The sequence below is a fragment of the Prionailurus bengalensis genome, chromosome E1, assembly GCF_016509475.1.
Source record: "Prionailurus bengalensis isolate Pbe53 chromosome E1, Fcat_Pben_1.1_paternal_pri, whole genome shotgun sequence".
Taxonomy (NCBI): domain Eukaryota; kingdom Metazoa; phylum Chordata; class Mammalia; order Carnivora; family Felidae; genus Prionailurus; species Prionailurus bengalensis.
The window spans coordinates 5,880,319-5,896,782 of NC_057347.1; the positions used below are offsets into that span (position 1 = coordinate 5,880,319).

At 46.6% G+C, this 16,464-nt stretch overlaps 1 protein-coding gene across 1 annotated transcript in view; it reads left to right on the top strand.

The window, feature by feature from the left end:
• DNAH9 (dynein axonemal heavy chain 9) overlaps positions 1 to 16,464 on the top strand; it is a 332,285-nt gene that overhangs the window by 278,135 nt on the left and 37,686 nt on the right. Inside the window, exons 62-63 of the mRNA XM_043585501.1 lie at positions 897 to 1,045; positions 14,823 to 14,950. Of these exons, the coding sequence (XP_043441436.1) occupies positions 897 to 1,045; positions 14,823 to 14,950 (277 nt within the window). The remainder of the gene's footprint in view (positions 1 to 896; positions 1,046 to 14,822; positions 14,951 to 16,464) is intronic.

The following is a 16,464-nucleotide window of genomic DNA, read 5'->3' on the forward strand; positions in this document are numbered from 1 at the left end:
CCAGGTGGCTGAATCGAGGAAAAAATGAAGACAGAGGAACGGGACGATTATCCATGCGGATGTTGATGTCACTCAGGCTGGTGGAGAGAAGGTCCGTGAGCCAAGTGTTCAGGGAAGGGGTAGAGCGACAAGTGGAACGGTAAATGACGTCAGTGTGCAGGGGACATGGCGATGCAGCCTGGGGAATGGAGAGTCCACGGAGCCACAAGAATGGAGAAGTCATGGTTTGCAGAGAGTAACCACCAGTGAGGAGAACCATGATCCCACCTTACCGTCCTGAGATATAGGTCAGAGGTAGGAGAATGAACCCCGCTGTGGAGACTACAAGGAAGCAGTGTCCTTGGGGAAGAGTTAGGGCCAAGAGTTGGGCCAGATGGTCGACCAAGTGGTTGCAGGTGAAAGGTTTGTTCGGCGGAAGACAGGGCAGTGTGGAAAGGAACATTGACAAGTGGAGTAGGATGAAAGGAAACAGACATTGATAGAGTATGACAGCACAGGAAAGCAGAGGGCCTTGCATCTTGAGCTGAGATAGAGGACCGAGCCAGAAGACCACAGGGATATGGAGTGTGGAGGGTCCAGCTGCCTGCAAGCTTTCTGAAAGCACTGATCTTGGTGGCGTTCCAATGGATGGTGGTGATGTCACGGGACATCCAAGCTTCACAGAGAAGGTGACAGTGGCCTGGATGTATGGGGATTCAGAAAGAGCCCTGATCTAGGACAGCGGGCCAGCCATGGTTGTGCATGTTGACTTAACAATGAGGCACCTGGAAGTTGGTCTCACCTCTGTGACTACCACGCCCATGACCTTGAGCGCATCCTTCCATGTCTATACGCCTCCATTTCTCAAGTGTTTGCTATTTTGTGACTGACATACACATGCACTTCTTTTCTGGCAGAGATTTTGTTGAAGAGAAGCTGGGAAGCAAGTACGTGGCGGGAAGAACGCCAGACTTTGCGGCCTCATTTGAGGAATCAGGACCAGCCACACCCATGTTTTTTATCCTGTCTCCTGGCGTGGACCCCCTGAAAGATGTGGAAAATCAAGGTGAGAAAAACTCATCTTTGGGGTGCCTGGGTGGCTCAGTCACTTAAGTGTCCAACTTCAGCTCAGGTCATGATCTTGTGGTTCATGAGTTCGATCCCCGCATCAGGCTCTGTGCTGACAGCTCAGAACCTGGAGCCTGCTTCAGATCCTGTGTCTCCCTCTCTCTCTGCCCCTCCCCCACTCACGCTCTGTCTCTCTCTACCTGTCAAAAGTAAACAAAGATTGAAAAAAAGAAGAAGAAGAAAAAGACAAACTCATCTTGGAGCCAAGGCCGCACCTGCCCCGTGAACTTCCACTCTTTGCATCCAGCAGTCTCTCTTCTCTAGACCCCAAGTTCACGAGGCAGTACTCAGTATTTGCTAACATACAGAAATCAGGGTCCTTGGAAACGAACACCAGGGGATTATCACCAGAGAAGGGACCATCCAGGGTGGGACACGGTAGAGTCCTGAGGACACTGGCAGGGTCCTGGAGAGACCTTGCCCCGCCACCCACCCATCTCTCACGGCACCCCCACCCCGCCCCGCCCCGCCCCACCTTACTTGGGCCGGAGCAATCTTTCTGAAACACAAGTCTCACCCTGCTCTTCACGGCCTCTGATTGCCCTGAGAAGAAAGTCCAAACTCCTTAATGTGTCTCACAGGGAACTTCCTCCTCCCGTCCCTCCCTATTTCTCCAGCTTGCTTCCCAGCATTAGTTTCCTGTCGCTGCTGTAATGAATTACTACAAACCTGGAGGCTTGAAACAACACTAATTTATTATTTTACAGTTCTGGAGATCAGAAATCATAAATGGGTCTTACCGCCTCCCTCTTTTCCTTATAAGAACTCCTATGATTATATCGGGCCCACTTGGATAATCCAGGATAACCTCCCCATCTTGAGGGCCTTAATTTACTCACATTGTAGAGTCCCCTCTGCTGAGGATTAGGACGTGGACATCCTTGGGGGTCCATCATTCTGTCCACATTTCCCTACTCGCCTCTTTTGCATTCTACATGACAGCCATTACATTCTCCCAAGCCTGCCATTTCCCTTCCTGGATCCCCTTCACCAGGCTAGCCTCTATTCACCCTTCAGACACCAATTTCTTTTTTTTTTTTTTTAATTTTAATTCGTATCTCTTTTATTATGATTGAGTTGGGTATTTTTCCCTTCTTTTTTTCAATATATGAAGTTTATTGTCAAATTGGTTTCCATACAACACCCAGTGCTCATCCCAAAAGGTGCCCTCCTCAATACCCATCACCCACCCTCCCCTCCCTCCCACCCCCCATCAACCCTCAGTTTATCAGACACCAATTTCAATGTCACCATCTCCAGGAAGACCTACTTGGCTTTCAAGGTCCTTGGTTCCCCCTCCCATGTGCTCCTAGAGTGCCCTTCTTTATGTACATCACCTTGTACTTGTCTAGTGACTGCTGTGTCTTCGTGAGAGGGTGAGAGCTCCTTGGGAACAGGTGTCCTTTTCGCCAGAGTGTCCCCACTTCCTAGGACGGTGAGGGGTACTAAAGAAATATGTACGTTCGATGAAAGAATGAGCAAATGAACGACTAATCAAAACCATCACACTGGCCAAACGACACCATTTTGCAAAGTTAAATAAAGACCCGACAGGTTGGAACCTAGCCCAGGTAATACAGCTCCAAGAGCAGTCCATTCATTTACACAGTGAGAGAACTTTACAGCATGCCTAGTGTTGGGGGGTGGTTCAGAAGAAGCTAACTTGGGTCCTAAAGAATGGATAGGGTCTACAGCAGGGAAAGAATTGTCTTATTCACTAATTTTATGTGTATGTGTGTTTCTGTAGTCTCCTGATAATTTCAAGTGACACTTGCACATTTTTAAAATACAGTAAAACCTTGGGCTGCAAGTAACTTGCTCTCCGAGGGTTCCACAAGACAAGCAAACATTTCTAATAATTTTTAACTTGATAAAAGAGCCATGTCTTGTAATGCAAGTAGCACATGACGTCGAACGTCACATGATCACAACTGAGCCAATGGGTTTTGAAATTCGCTTTGATATACGAGTGCTTTGGATTACAAGTATGTTTCCAGAACAAATTATGCTCGCAAAGGTTTTACTGTATAGATAACATAGACTTTAAAATGAAAACCAACATTTCCCAGCTCCAGTCCTTCCCATACCCCGTCTCCCTTTTCAGACACATTTTGTTTTGTTTTGTTTTGTTTTGCTTTATTATTTTATCTTATTTTAATTTAATTTATTTTATTTTACTTTATCTTATTTTTGCCTATTTCTAAATTTAGTTCTGGGAACTGCTTCTCTATTTCCTACTAATCTTCTGCCCATTTCTTCACTGGATTATTTGGTTTGGGGGTGTTGAGTTTGATAAGTTCTTTATAGATTTTGGACACTAACCCTTTATCCGATATATCATTCGCAAATATCTTCTCCCATTCTGTCAGTTGCCCTTTAGTTTTGCTGATTGTTTCCTTCGCTGTGCAGAAGCTTTTTATTTTGATGAGGTCCCAATAGTTTATTTTTGTCTTTGTTTCCCTTGCCTCTGGAGACGTATTGAGGAAGAAGTTGCTGCAGCTAAGATCAAAGAGGTTTTTTCATGCTTTCTCCTCTAGGGTTTTGATTGTTTCCTGTCTCACATTCAGGTCCTTCATCCATTTTGGGTTTATTTTTGTGTTTGGTGTAGGAAAGTGGTCCAGGTTCATTCTTCTGCATGTCGCTGTCCAGTTTTCCCAGGACCATTTGCTGAAGAGACTGTCTTCATTCCATTGGATATTCTTTCCTGCTTTGTCAAAGATTAGTTGGCCATACGTTTGTGGGTCCATGTCTGGGTTCTCTATTCTGTTCCATCGATCTGAGTGTCTGTTTTTGTGCCAGTATCCTACTAATCTATCACTAGTTTTAAATTGATCAATTCTAGATATCTATTTATTCCCTGATTTAAAAAATAAGAATCTGGCTCCCACTGATGCCCACTAGGACTCTCTACTTTCTACCACATTTTTAACAGCTTTACTGAGATATAATTCACATGCCATATTCACCCACTTCAAGTATACAATTCAAAGTTTGCTTATATTTTCACAAGGCCATGTGACCATCACCACACTCTAATTTTAGCAAATTTGTGTCTCTTGGCACCCCCCCCCCAAATTCTAGATCCCCTAGTGAGCACTTCTGTTCCATCTTATGTCCTCCCAAGCCCACCACCAATTTACTTTCTGGCTCTAAAAACGTGCCTGTTTTGGACATCTCCTAGAAATGAAATCATATACTATAGGGTCTTTTGTTGCTGGTTTGTTTTACTTAGCATAATATTTTCAAGGTTTTTGCTGTAGCATGTATCACTCCTTTTCTATGACTGGATAATAGTTCATGTAGATCAGTCTAGAAAGTGTTAACAATATTAAGTCTTTTGAGCCATCAACATAGAATGTCTTGCCATTTGTTAAGGTCTTCTTTAATTTCTTTGATTAATATTTTGTAGTTTGGGGTGTAAAGTCTTGCATTTTTTTAATTGAATAATAGTTAACCTACAGGGTTATATTAGTTTCAGGTGTATAACATGTATATTTTTGTATATTGATCTTCTATCCTGCAACCTTGCTGAACTTGTTTATTGGTTCCAATAATGTTTGTGAATTCCTTGGGTTTGTTTTTGTTTTTGTTTTTGTTTTTAGATACAAGTTTATGTGATCTACGAATAGAGGTAGTTTTACTTCTTCCTTTCCAATCTGGATGGCTTTTTATTTCTTCATCTTGCCTAACTGACCTGGCTAAAATTTCCAGCACAATATTAAGTCGAAATGGCAAGTTTGGACATCCTTGACTTGTTCTAGATCTTAGGGAAAATTCATTCAATCTCTGCCAGTAAGTATGATGTCAACTGTGGGGTTTTTACAGATACCCTTCATCAGATTGAGCAAGTTGCCTTCTAGTTTGTTGAATTTTTTTTCCCTTTATCGTGAAAAGGTGTTGGGTTTTATCAAGTGTTTTTTCTGTATCCATTGAGATGATATCATTTTGTTGTTTATTCTATTGAGATATTACGTTAATTGATTTTTGGAAGTTAAACTAGCCTTGCATTCTTGAGATCTCACCTGATCCTGGGTTATAATCCTTGTATATATTGCTAGATTCAATTTGCTAATATGCCTTTGAGGATTTTTACAGATATATTCGTAAGAGATGCTGACCTGTTGTTTTCTTTCCTTGTGAGGTCTTTGTTTGGGGTATGAGGATATAACTAGTGACCTATATACCAACTGATTTGGGAAGTGTTCCTTCCTCTTCTATTTTTTTGGAAGATTTTTATGAAAGACTGATATTACTTCTTCATGTTTCATAGAATTCAGTGGTGAAGTCACCTGGGCCTGAGCTTTTCTTAATGGGAAGTTTTTGAATCACTAGCTTAATGGGGGGTGGGAGGGAGGGGACCGTGGGTGATGGGTATTGAAGAGGGCATCTTTTGGGATGGGCACTGGGTGTTGTATGGAAACCAATTTGACAATAAATTTCATATATTTAAAAAAAACAAAACAAAAACAAAGACATCAGAGCATTCCTCTTTGACAGGCATAGACTAAGACAAAAGGAGTTATGTGATCGCTAGCCATATATTCAGAAGAGTTTAGACATTACAGCGCTTTGTTATATTTCATGAGTTCATAGGACCCAAAGAAGCTAATACAGCAGAACAATAGCTGACATATCAGGTTTTTCAGTCATACTGTCAGTTGCTGACAGGTTGCCAAACTGCCTTTGGCCTGGCTCTGAATCCACATCAGGCAAAGTATTAAAATGATCATTTCCATTTAACTTTGAAAGTCCCGGCTTATCTGAAAGACAAATCAAAATCAAATGTGGCCTGTGCATCTGATGGCAGAATTACTGAGCTGACTCTGTGACTGAGGTATCTAGACAGTGAGGAGGACATTTAACAAGAGGAGAAGGGAACGCTCTATGAAATTTATTTGAATTATTCTATGTCAGCCCATAGTTGGTATCTTAGTTTCCTAGGACTGCCACAGATCACCACAGACTAACTTCAAACAATAGCTGTTTGTGCTTTCATGGTTCTAGAGGCTTAGAAGTCCAAAATCAAGGTGCCAGCAAGGTTCTGGAGGCCTGAGAGCAAGCCTGCACCATGTTTCTCCCCTAGCTCCTGAAAGTTATCAGCCATCTCTGATGTTTCTTGCCTTGTGGCTACCTCATTCCCATCTTTGCTTCCATTGTCATGTGGCCGCCTTCTCCCTGCACATCCTGTCTTTACGTGGCATTCTTCTCTGTGTGTGTCTGTGTCCAGATTTCTGTCACCTTATGAAAATACCAGTCCGATTAGGATCTACCCTAATGACTTCCACTTAACTTGCTTACATCTGCAAAGACCCTATTTCCAAATAAGGTGACATTCACAGGCCCCGAGGGCTAAATTAGCATTTCACTGTATCTTTTGGGAAGACACTAGCCAAGCAATAACAGGTGACGGAAGTTGCTAATTGCTGAAGAGAATTTAGGTTCTGCCCTGCATCTGAGCATTTTCATTCCTTAGATAAGGAGGGCAAACATGTTTAACCTTTGGACTTGATTTTGGCCACGATCAGTCTCTTCTAGTAGTTTCTCACTCAAGTTCTGCGTTTGGTATTTTCCTGCATTTTGAAAGAAATTGCATTTGCCTCATCTTTGAATATATTAACTCTCTATTTGGATAAGCAATGCCAAAGAAGGCCAAATTAGATGGTCATTGTTGCCAGTGAAACGGAAGAAAGAAAGAGTAGTGGCCGCGTAAGAGACATTCCTCAACTCTTACTGGAGGCTGTCTGCGTATGAAGAACTTCACTAGATGGGAGGAAAAAGTAGCAAACAGGATCTCGGTCCTTAAAATAAAAAACCCGCAATAACACGTTCCAGCCCCTTCTGTATCTTAAAAGCAGACAGGAAGTTTGGTTTGAGGCTATTAGCTTCCAGAGTTACCAATGTAAGCTGGAAGGTAAATGACAGTGACACACAGGTAAAATGGTTCCTCCTACCCCCCCCCCCCCGCCATCCTTTAGGGAAAAAAAACAATTAGAATTTAAAAATTGCTCATGGAGAGTATAAGATGTATTTATCTGTTTGTTCATTTCTATCATGGATCAGCAGTGGTGGTCCACATGCCATATCTGATTTGTGCCTGTTTTGTCAATAAAGTTTTACTGGAACACACACACACACACACACACACACACACACACACACAAAAGAATCACTAGCTTAATGTCTTTGCTTATTATATATCTATTCCAATTTTCTGCTTCTCCTTGAGTCAGTTTTGGTATTTGTTTCTAGGAATGTGTCCATTTTATCCAGTTATCTAATTGGTTTGCAAACTCCCAACTACTGATAGCTATATTAAAATGTTCACTTCCTCTATGGGCTATGTTCACTTTAACAGCGTTAGTGAAACTTAATTTTTTATTCCGTGATTTCCAGATGCTTTCTCTTGACTTTCCTCTGTGTAAGCTGAGATTTCAGTTTTCCAGCTCGCATCAGCTGCCCCTTAAGTTTTCCGTAGACAAGGATGAATATATATTCATTCTAATGTTACCATCATTCATGTTGTTCACGCCTAGTCTACAAGTTAACTGTAATATTTGAAAACTGATACATAGGGTTTATGTCATAGTTAATAAATACATATTCTTCACTGAAGAGGCACGTAAATATGCTAGGATTACACATCCTTCTTCATGGATCCAATGTCCTAATCTCTAGGGGTCTCTCAAAGAAGAATGTTCTCAGCAAGGAGTTTCAAAGTCATATCAAATTTCAGTTTGCTTCCTACTAGGATGAAGATTTTCTCGAAGAGCTTTTAGTTTTTCATGGAGTTTCTGAATGTCTTTTCCTTGTTCTTGGAAGAAGAAATAAATGCCCCCTCTGCCATTATCACTAATATCTCACACTTCTTATTTATTGTACGAATTGAATAGAATCCCCGTTATCTATATAGAATCTAATAGAATCCAGTGTTATCTTTCTTGAAAATGCTCTACCTAGGGCCCACTTCTGTTCTAAAAGAGATAAGTTACACTGTGGCTTTCTAGGCAAGTCCCACCCTGGGACTTATTTTCTTTATATTCTAGTTTAGTTCTATCATTTTTGTATCCTGCGTCTTTCATTTTCAGTTTTCACCCCAGTTTTGCTAGCATATGCCATCAGAAAAGAGTCGTGGGAAGTAAAATTTCATAATCCTTGGCTGTCTAAAAAGGCTTTAATTTTGCCCCTATACTTGTTTGGTAGTTTTGCTAAGTGCAAAGTGATTTGTACTCAGAATGTGTCCACATTGCTCGATTGTCTTCAGGAAGTCGGTTATGTTTGGTTGAGATCATATGCCAGTAGGGTGCTGTTCTCTTCTTTGTTGGTTACTTGTGTCTGTTCCTTGGAAACTTTAGGATTATCTCTCTACCTCCTGTTCTGAAATTCCAAGAGCTGCGTTTGGTGTGGGTTTTTTCCATTCATCTGCTCAGCGTTTGCCGTGCCATTTCAAGTGGAAAAGTCCTAGTGTTCTCTACCTCTGGAAAGTTTGCTCTCTCGTTCTCAGTAAGTACCGCTACCATTCACCAAGTTGGCCATGCCAGAAATGTTGGAATTGGTCACAGTAACACTCCCTCTGCCACCCACCACATTTAGTCCTATGGATTCTGCCTCCTAAATCCATGTGAGACTGGCCTCAGTGTTTCTGTCCTCAGTGTTGCCTCCCTGGTCTGAGTCACCGTGGTCTCACTTGGACTGTCCCAGTGGCCCCCTAACCCATTTTCTGTTCTTCACCCCCTGTCTGCAATCTTTTGCCAATCTCTGCAGCCAAAGGCATCTTGCTAAATCTCACATCCGACTGTATCACTCTTCTCCTTAAAACTCTCTGGTGGTTTCCCATTGTTCTTAAGGTAAAGTCCAGTACCACTGACACGGTCCGTGGGGCCTGCATGGACTGGCCTTTGTGCCAAGCCTTGGATCTTACCTTCCCCCAAGCTCACTCTACTCCAGACACACAGCCCTTGTAGATCGTGAGCCTTCCTGACCCAGGGCAGTGTTACAAGAGGTTTCTTTTATCTGAACTATTTCTCCCAGCAATTCAAGAGTCCGGTGCCTACTCACCCTGCAGGTATCAGCCTCTCCTGACCTCCCTGCAAGGCCGTCGGTCCCCTGCCATACATATCTTTGCCTCAGAGCATGCCTACCTGCGCGTCACCAAGATCCTTCAGGTCAAGGACCAGGACCTGTTGCTTACCATTTTGGAACCAGCACCTAAAAGCATAACTAGCAGAGAAAAGGTGCTCCGTAAATACTTGTTGAATGAATCCACAAATAAATGAGTAAATATCATAAGAATTGTTGTCATAGCTAAGTTATTCCTGAGTTTCACCCTTTTATAGAGTCCTGTATTCCTTCTGGCTTCCAGAGGCTTTATTCCTTTCATATTGACAGATCTAGTTTCCTCATTTTCACTCAATCTTTCCCTTTTCGGAAGCTTTTATATACCCTGCAAATGAGCAATTTCCTACTGTTCTTTGCCAATTGACCTCTGTCTGTTGCATCATGTGCTTTGAAGCTTTCTGTCCTTTCAGGGACGCTGACCCCGCCCTGGTCCATATTGGTGATTTGTTTCTGAATACATTATCTCAGCTCTGCCCTTGGCTTCCTCTCAACACCTTTCCTTACTAGAAGCAATATTGCCGTTCATCAACTCGAGATTACTTACGCACCTGTGCCTCCTCTCTCTCTCCCTTCCTTCTTGCCTCATTGATGGCTTGATTTATTTTCTAATTCACCAATTTAGAACACATACTCTGGCGACAGCCATGCTTTCTGCATCTTGGATGGAATCAGACTGCCTGACGGGCTCCTGTTCTCAAGTTTGCAGTCTACATGACTGACTCCCACTTTCCTTTCTCTCCCCAGCCCCAACTTATTAAGTAAACTTACTGCCTCTATGCTTGGGCAGAGGCTGTGTATCAGACAGTTCACTGTTTTACTCCACTTAGGCTCTTACAGAGCTTGGCATCCTTCCCCATTTTCGAGTTTGTGATTTATGTGCTTAACCCCTTCATTTCTCTATCCCTTTGTTTCAACATGACAGTTCTTTTTTTTTTTAATGTTTATTTATTTGGGGGGTGGGGAGGGGCAGAGAGGGAAGGAGAGAATCCCAAGCAGGCTCTGTGCCATCAGCACAGAGCCCGATGCGGGGTTCCACCTCACGAGCCACGAGGTCATGACCTGAGCCAAAATCAAGAGTTGGGCGCTTCGCCGACTGAGCCACCCAGGCGCCCCTCAGTATGGCACTTCTTAGTCCTGGAGAGGGTTTTAAAAGTTCAGAGTCAACCGGAAGATTTGTTGCCTCAGCCCCCTTCCACCACAGCCCCTCATCCCCGCCCCAGGCGCGTAGACCCACAGACAAAGTTCTGCGTAGAGTTTAGGAGCTCTCTAGCCCCTAAAGCTCATCCACTGACCCTTGATCAGAAATCTGTGCTCTTCTGACACCTTTGTGGCTCTTAGTCTCCTCTAGGATTTTCCTTCCTCAATAATTTTGAAGGAGGAGGGGAGGGGGGAATTCAATTCACTTTTCTTGGCCCCTGTTTCAACACAAAAGCTAGGACCATCCACCCCCACTGTTTTTCTTCTTGCCTTGTCAGATGGATCCTTGAAAGTGCTTTGATGTAACACTCTTTCTCTTCTCTTTCCTCGTCACCTCCTTCCTGAATGAGCCATACCTCTTGATTTGCACACGAGCTTGTGCCTTTGCTTCTTTTAAAAGCAATCCCCCATTTTTTTTCCCAATCACCCGTTTTACCTGCCTCCTAGGGCCACTGTAGGATGAAAATGAAATCTAAGACGTGTAAAGACTTTACAATGTCAAGAGTACGGTAGCATTGTAAGGCATTATAACGGAGGTGATAATCCCGTCTGTTCTTTGAGGCAGCTCGGTTGGCTCCTTCCTGTATGGCCTTTGGAAGGACAGCTTGGTCCTTGGTCCTTCCAACCCAAGACTCCCCTTCACTCCCAACCCAGGACTCCCCTTTCCACCCTAACACACAGGCATCTTCTCTGGTCTTTCACGTGACTCTAGCACGATCTTGCTCTGTCCGTGTCCTCCTCTGTTCAGTTACGTGGCTTTACCAAATATTTCGGTTATTTCCGTGTTGTGGTCAGGAAGAAGCCGTATCTACCACCTCTGCCTCCCGCGGCTTCCTGTTTCTCTTTCCAACACGCTGGTCAGAACTGTGAGCTTGCTTAGATTTGTTCAAGCCTGCTCCCCAGTGTGTTCAAAGAAACGGTTTCCAGTTTGCTGTTTCTGTCGCCAGATTATCCGCACGTGGCGTGCAGCCTCTCCCTCTCATCGTTCCTGGCCCTGTTCTCGTTTCTTTAACAGTCCACCGGGACTCGGGCAGGTTGAAGCAAGTACAGTTTTAGCAAACAGCTTCAAGATTGGCAAAATATTCACTTTGGGGTTGAGAGAGACTCTTTTGCTCGTGTTCCAGGGAGCCAGGGGCGTGAGTAGGCAGACAAAGGTTGATGATCTAAGAAGAGATGGGATTTAGGGAGCAGAAGAGGGCACCTCTCCCACGGAGATGGGAGCGTGCAGGGATGCGGCTAAAATGGCAGGAAATTGAAGGAGTCCCTGACACGTGGCATGTGTTTTCCCTGGAAAGCAGAGAGTGACGCAAACTAAGTAGAGCGGAGCCTCCTGGGAATTTTAAAGGAAGTAGGGAATGGGCAACGCAGCCAATTCCTGGGAGCGTGGCAGGATTGCCAAACGGCAGCGGGGGTGAGAGTCACGAAGTTGGGGTGCCCCTCGTTCACCAAATGTATTCCCTTTCCCTCTGGTTAATTCATCCGGGATTGAGGATTTGGCGAAAGTTGGGTGACACAGGAAGTGGAAGGGGAAGCAGAGTTGAGGATTTTGTAAGGTCTTCATTCCAAGTAAGGATTATTGAGTCCATATTAAAATAAGAGGGAGCATGGGGCGCCTGGGGGGCTCAGCCAGTTAAGCGTCCGACTTCGGCTCAGGTCGTGATCTCACGATTCGTGGGTTCGAGCCCCGCGTCGGGCTCTGTGCCGACAGCTCGGAGCCCGGAGCCTGCTTTGCTTCGGATTCTGTGTCTCCCTCTTTCTCTCTGCCCCTCCCCCCCCCTCAAAAATGAATAAACATTAAAAAAGAAATAAGAAGAAGGAAGTCATTGTGAAGATTAGGAAGAAAAAAAGAGGAGCCAATGGACTGGACATTTCGCTGAAGTCCAGACAGTTCGCTGAAGGTGACAAGGGAGTAACAGGGAACAGCCAAGAAAGTAGGAAGTGATGGGAGTAGACGTGAGTGAAGAATGTTTCGGACGCGGGACAGTTTTCTGGGACAGCGACGTCCTGGCTGCAGCCACGGGGGGTGTGTAACAGAACCGGGGTGGAGTCAGGACCTTTGAAGATGAGGAAGCATGAGGCTGGATGTTGGCTCGGTCGTCTGTAGCGACACTGAGGTTTCCTGGGATGGTGATGAGATGGGTCTTGTGGAGGATTCTGGACTGAATTCCAGAGCCCCCGATAAAGGCAAATCTCACTGGGAAGTTGGCGGAGGGCAGAGAACATAGAAGTTAGTAGGCAATATAGGCAGAGGGCATATGCTTTAAAAGGAAAAGGAGTTTTTTAACTTTTTTTTTTAACATTTATTCATTTTGGGGAGTGAGAGAGACAGAGCATGAGCAGGGGAGGGGCAGAGAGAGAGGGAGACACGGAACCCAAAGCAGGCTGCAGGCTCCGAGCCGTCAGCACAGAGCCCGACGCGGGGCTCGAACTCAGTGAATGCGAGATCATGACCTGAGCCGAAGTCGGATGCTCAACCGACTGAGCCCCCCAGGCGCCCCAGAAAAGGGGTTTTTAATATGAGGATGGGAAGAAACAGCCCGCCAGGAACAAGAGTGGGCTAGAAAAACATTCCCCTTCCTCCCAGCCCCACGGATCTGGGGAGCCCAAGAGAGGGCCACAGAAGGTGCCACGGTCCTCAGGGACGGGAGGTCAAAGAAGCACCCTGCAAAGATGGGACACCATTCTGGGTGACACTGCCCCCACGGAGAATAGGAAGGGAGATCAGAAAAGGAAAGATGAGTTAAAGGTAGTGGGGGGCTGGCGGGGGGAGCCTCGGCGCAAAACAGTATGAAGGTGGAAACCCCAGAGGACGTGACTGTGGAAGGAGAGGGGGGCTTGCTGATGCCCCGGGAGGGTGTCTGGAGAGCCCCACGGTCGCAGATGGAGGGACCCTGCAAGGTTGCCCCAGCATCTCACAGCACCGGCCGGTGCCACAGTCATCCTGGCTGCGAGCGTTCAATCCTTGTAAATCTCGTCGGCATCTCCCCATCAGCCTCGCCGGACTCATGCGAGCTGATCCGGGCCGGACCACACTGGACTCTGCCCGCGACAGCCTGTGCGGCCCGTGAAGCGCCCCTCTTCCCCCACCTCCCGCTAACAAAGAAAAGAGACAGCCTCCTTTGTGAGACGGAACGTCTCGGAGGCGATCTAATAATCCCGGCGCCTTGTAGCCCGCTATTTTCTCTGGAATAAGTTGTTTATATTGCCGGTTCGAAAGCTGACATCGGTTCTCTCGCCAGCCAGGATTTATAGCGTTTAATAAGGGTGTTTCTTGGGTCCATCTCGACTGAATCTATCATAACGGGTCCTCACTGCAAAAAAAAAAAAAAAAAAGTCAGCCTCCTGCTTTTTCTTACACAGTTGCGAAGGAGATTCTGTACTTTTTTTTTTTAGTATGTTAAAGAAATATCCCGTGCTGACCATTTTCTTTAAGTGTTCTTGCACACACGTAGAGGAATGCATCTTCGATTTCAGTTGCCCTGAAACGAAATGTTTAAGGACGTGTGGTTATCCTTTTCCTCTTTTAAATTCCTTCTCTTGTCTCTCACGTGCTTTATCTTCCTAGAAAGAAATTCCTTCACTCTTAGGACCCTTTGTCTAAAGAATCTTACGTAATTGCTCTAAACGTCGTTGGCGTTGGGCTCACGGCGGACGGCCCAGGCAGAATCGGGCCGGCCTCCCTACCAAGGTTAATGTCTTTGTGTGAGGGTTTTCCTGGACTCACAGCCAGGGAGGTGATTGTGACATTTACGTTGGTACATGGCAGATCCCTTGCCCCACTCCCGATACCGGCCGCCCTTCTCCGGGCGCAGAACATTTCCACCTGCACAGCCAAGCCCTTGCCTTGTGCTTCTCTGCTCTCAGACGTGATCACCTCTCTCATGACGAGATCAAACGTGTCTACGTGCTGGGGAAAACGGGAGGAGGCTGTTATGGGGTAAAGTACAGGAAGCCCGAACTACCTGGGTCCTGCCCCTACTGGCCACGCCTCCCAGTAGATTTCGGGGGAGAATATATTCAGAGGTCCAAGCAAGTCAGAAGGGGCCACACCCACCTGCTGGCTGGCCTGGGAGCCCGTTCACCCTCTAGGGTAGCGGACCAACGCCTGGTCTCCAGATGAAAGCTGCCAGGAAGATCACCGACATTGCTGTCCATCCTGGGGGGGTTGTGTGAGGGGGAGCATTGAAGCTGGGTGCTTCCTTCTGTTTGGGGACGGAAAGCTGGCAGATGTACCCTCCGTCCCCGAACGGAGGGTAGGAAGAGGGTTAGCATAGGAGGCCCGAGGCTCAAACACGCCTGTGTTGGGGGAGTGACCGGGAGACAGGCGAATGTTCCTTGTGGACCTATGACAACACAGATCCTGGGCCCAAGAGATTCTAAGGACAACTCTATACCCCTTCCAGGTAAAAAGCTCGGCTACACCTTCAACAACCGGAACTTTCACAACGTGTCTTTGGGGCAAGGACAGGAGGTGGTGGCTGAGGCTGCTCTGGACCTGGCTGCCAAGAAAGGTCACTGGGTTATTTTGCAGGTACGACCCCTCTGCCCCAATGGGGGTCATTCTTGACCCCATAGCTGCCTGGACCTGACAGTCTCTGGGCTCCTCTGACCTTGCCGCCCCTCTCCCCTGCCTTTCCCTCCACACCCTTGCCCGTCTCGCTGCCCGATCTTGTCTCCTTCCCTCCTATGTGGTCCTGCTCTCCCCACCCCTCTCCATAACTCCTTGTCCCTCGCCCCTCAAACCCCCTGCCACTCTCTCTAGTTTAATGTTTTTTAATGTTTGTTTATTTTTGAGAGAGAGAGAGAAAGAGAGAAATAGAGCACGAGCAGGGGAGGGGCAGAGAGAGGGGGAGACACAGAATCCGAAGCAGGCTCCAGGCTCCAAACCATCAGCACAGAGCCGGATGCGGGGCTCAAACCCACGAACCGTGAGATCATGACCTGAGCCGAAGTCGGACGCTTAACCGACTGAGCCACCCAGGCGCCCCTACTCTCTCTAGTTTAAATAGTTCCACCCACATCCTGTTCGGTGCCTGCTCAGGGAGTAGGTATCCAGTTGAGTCCATGGAAGCCGGATCGTGTTCACCCGGTGATCCCTTCCCACGCGTATCAGGAAGACGCGAAGCGGCCCCTCTCCTGTGGCCTCCTGTCCCCTTACCCCTGTTTTATGCAACTTGCAGGGGGAGCTGGGGCCGGGGCGAAACAAGTGGCTCAGTTCCCTTTTCTCCCAAATGGCCTACAGCCGCCTCTGCTAGAGCGCCGTGGCTGTGGCACAGGCACTTATGTCACGACCGCATCCTTCGCCACATTCCCTTTAGGAGAGATCCCCTCCTCCAGCACCTTTCTGCACCCAGCACACCCCCGCGAACATAGCAGACACCCAGCAAAAGCCCGTTGGGCGGGAGAATCAACGAAGAAATCAATGCGAGGAAAAATAAACAAAACAAGAAAGGTTCCCCGCCCCCCCCCCCCCCCCCGCCCCGCCTGGCCAACGGAGCGCCGGCTTTCCAGGCGGCCCGCTGAAGTCTTAGCTCCGACAGAGTGATTATAAATGAATTCTCTAACAAATTTTCACTTCACCAGCCCTTCCAAATCCACTGCCTTTGCCGTCAGTTATTTGCAGCCACTCTGTGAAATAAGGATGGCCGATGTCACTTCCCCCTTTTGTAGAAGAGAAAGCGGCACCCAGAGGCCAGATTGCTGCGGCCGAGTCCTGTGCTCAGTGCTAATCCGTGTATTTAAGGCTCTGCGAGCAGGCTTCCTCAAATATTTACCGAGGCGCCTTTATCTGCCCATCACAATGAAACACATTGCAACAAAGCCAAGCGGCTATCCTTTCCGGAGCGAAAGGTGCATTCTGCAGAGTAGCCCTAAGAAGAAGTAACCGTGGGCTTAGACCAGACAGACAGATGGCAATCACATGGGGGGGGGGGGGGGGGGGTTGCGGGGAGAAGGCCTCCAAGACCAGACACAGGAGCTTGCTCTTGGAGCAGGAAGCCTTCCCAGTATGTGAGCCGAAATGCCCCCGTGTGTTTTAGGAAGATA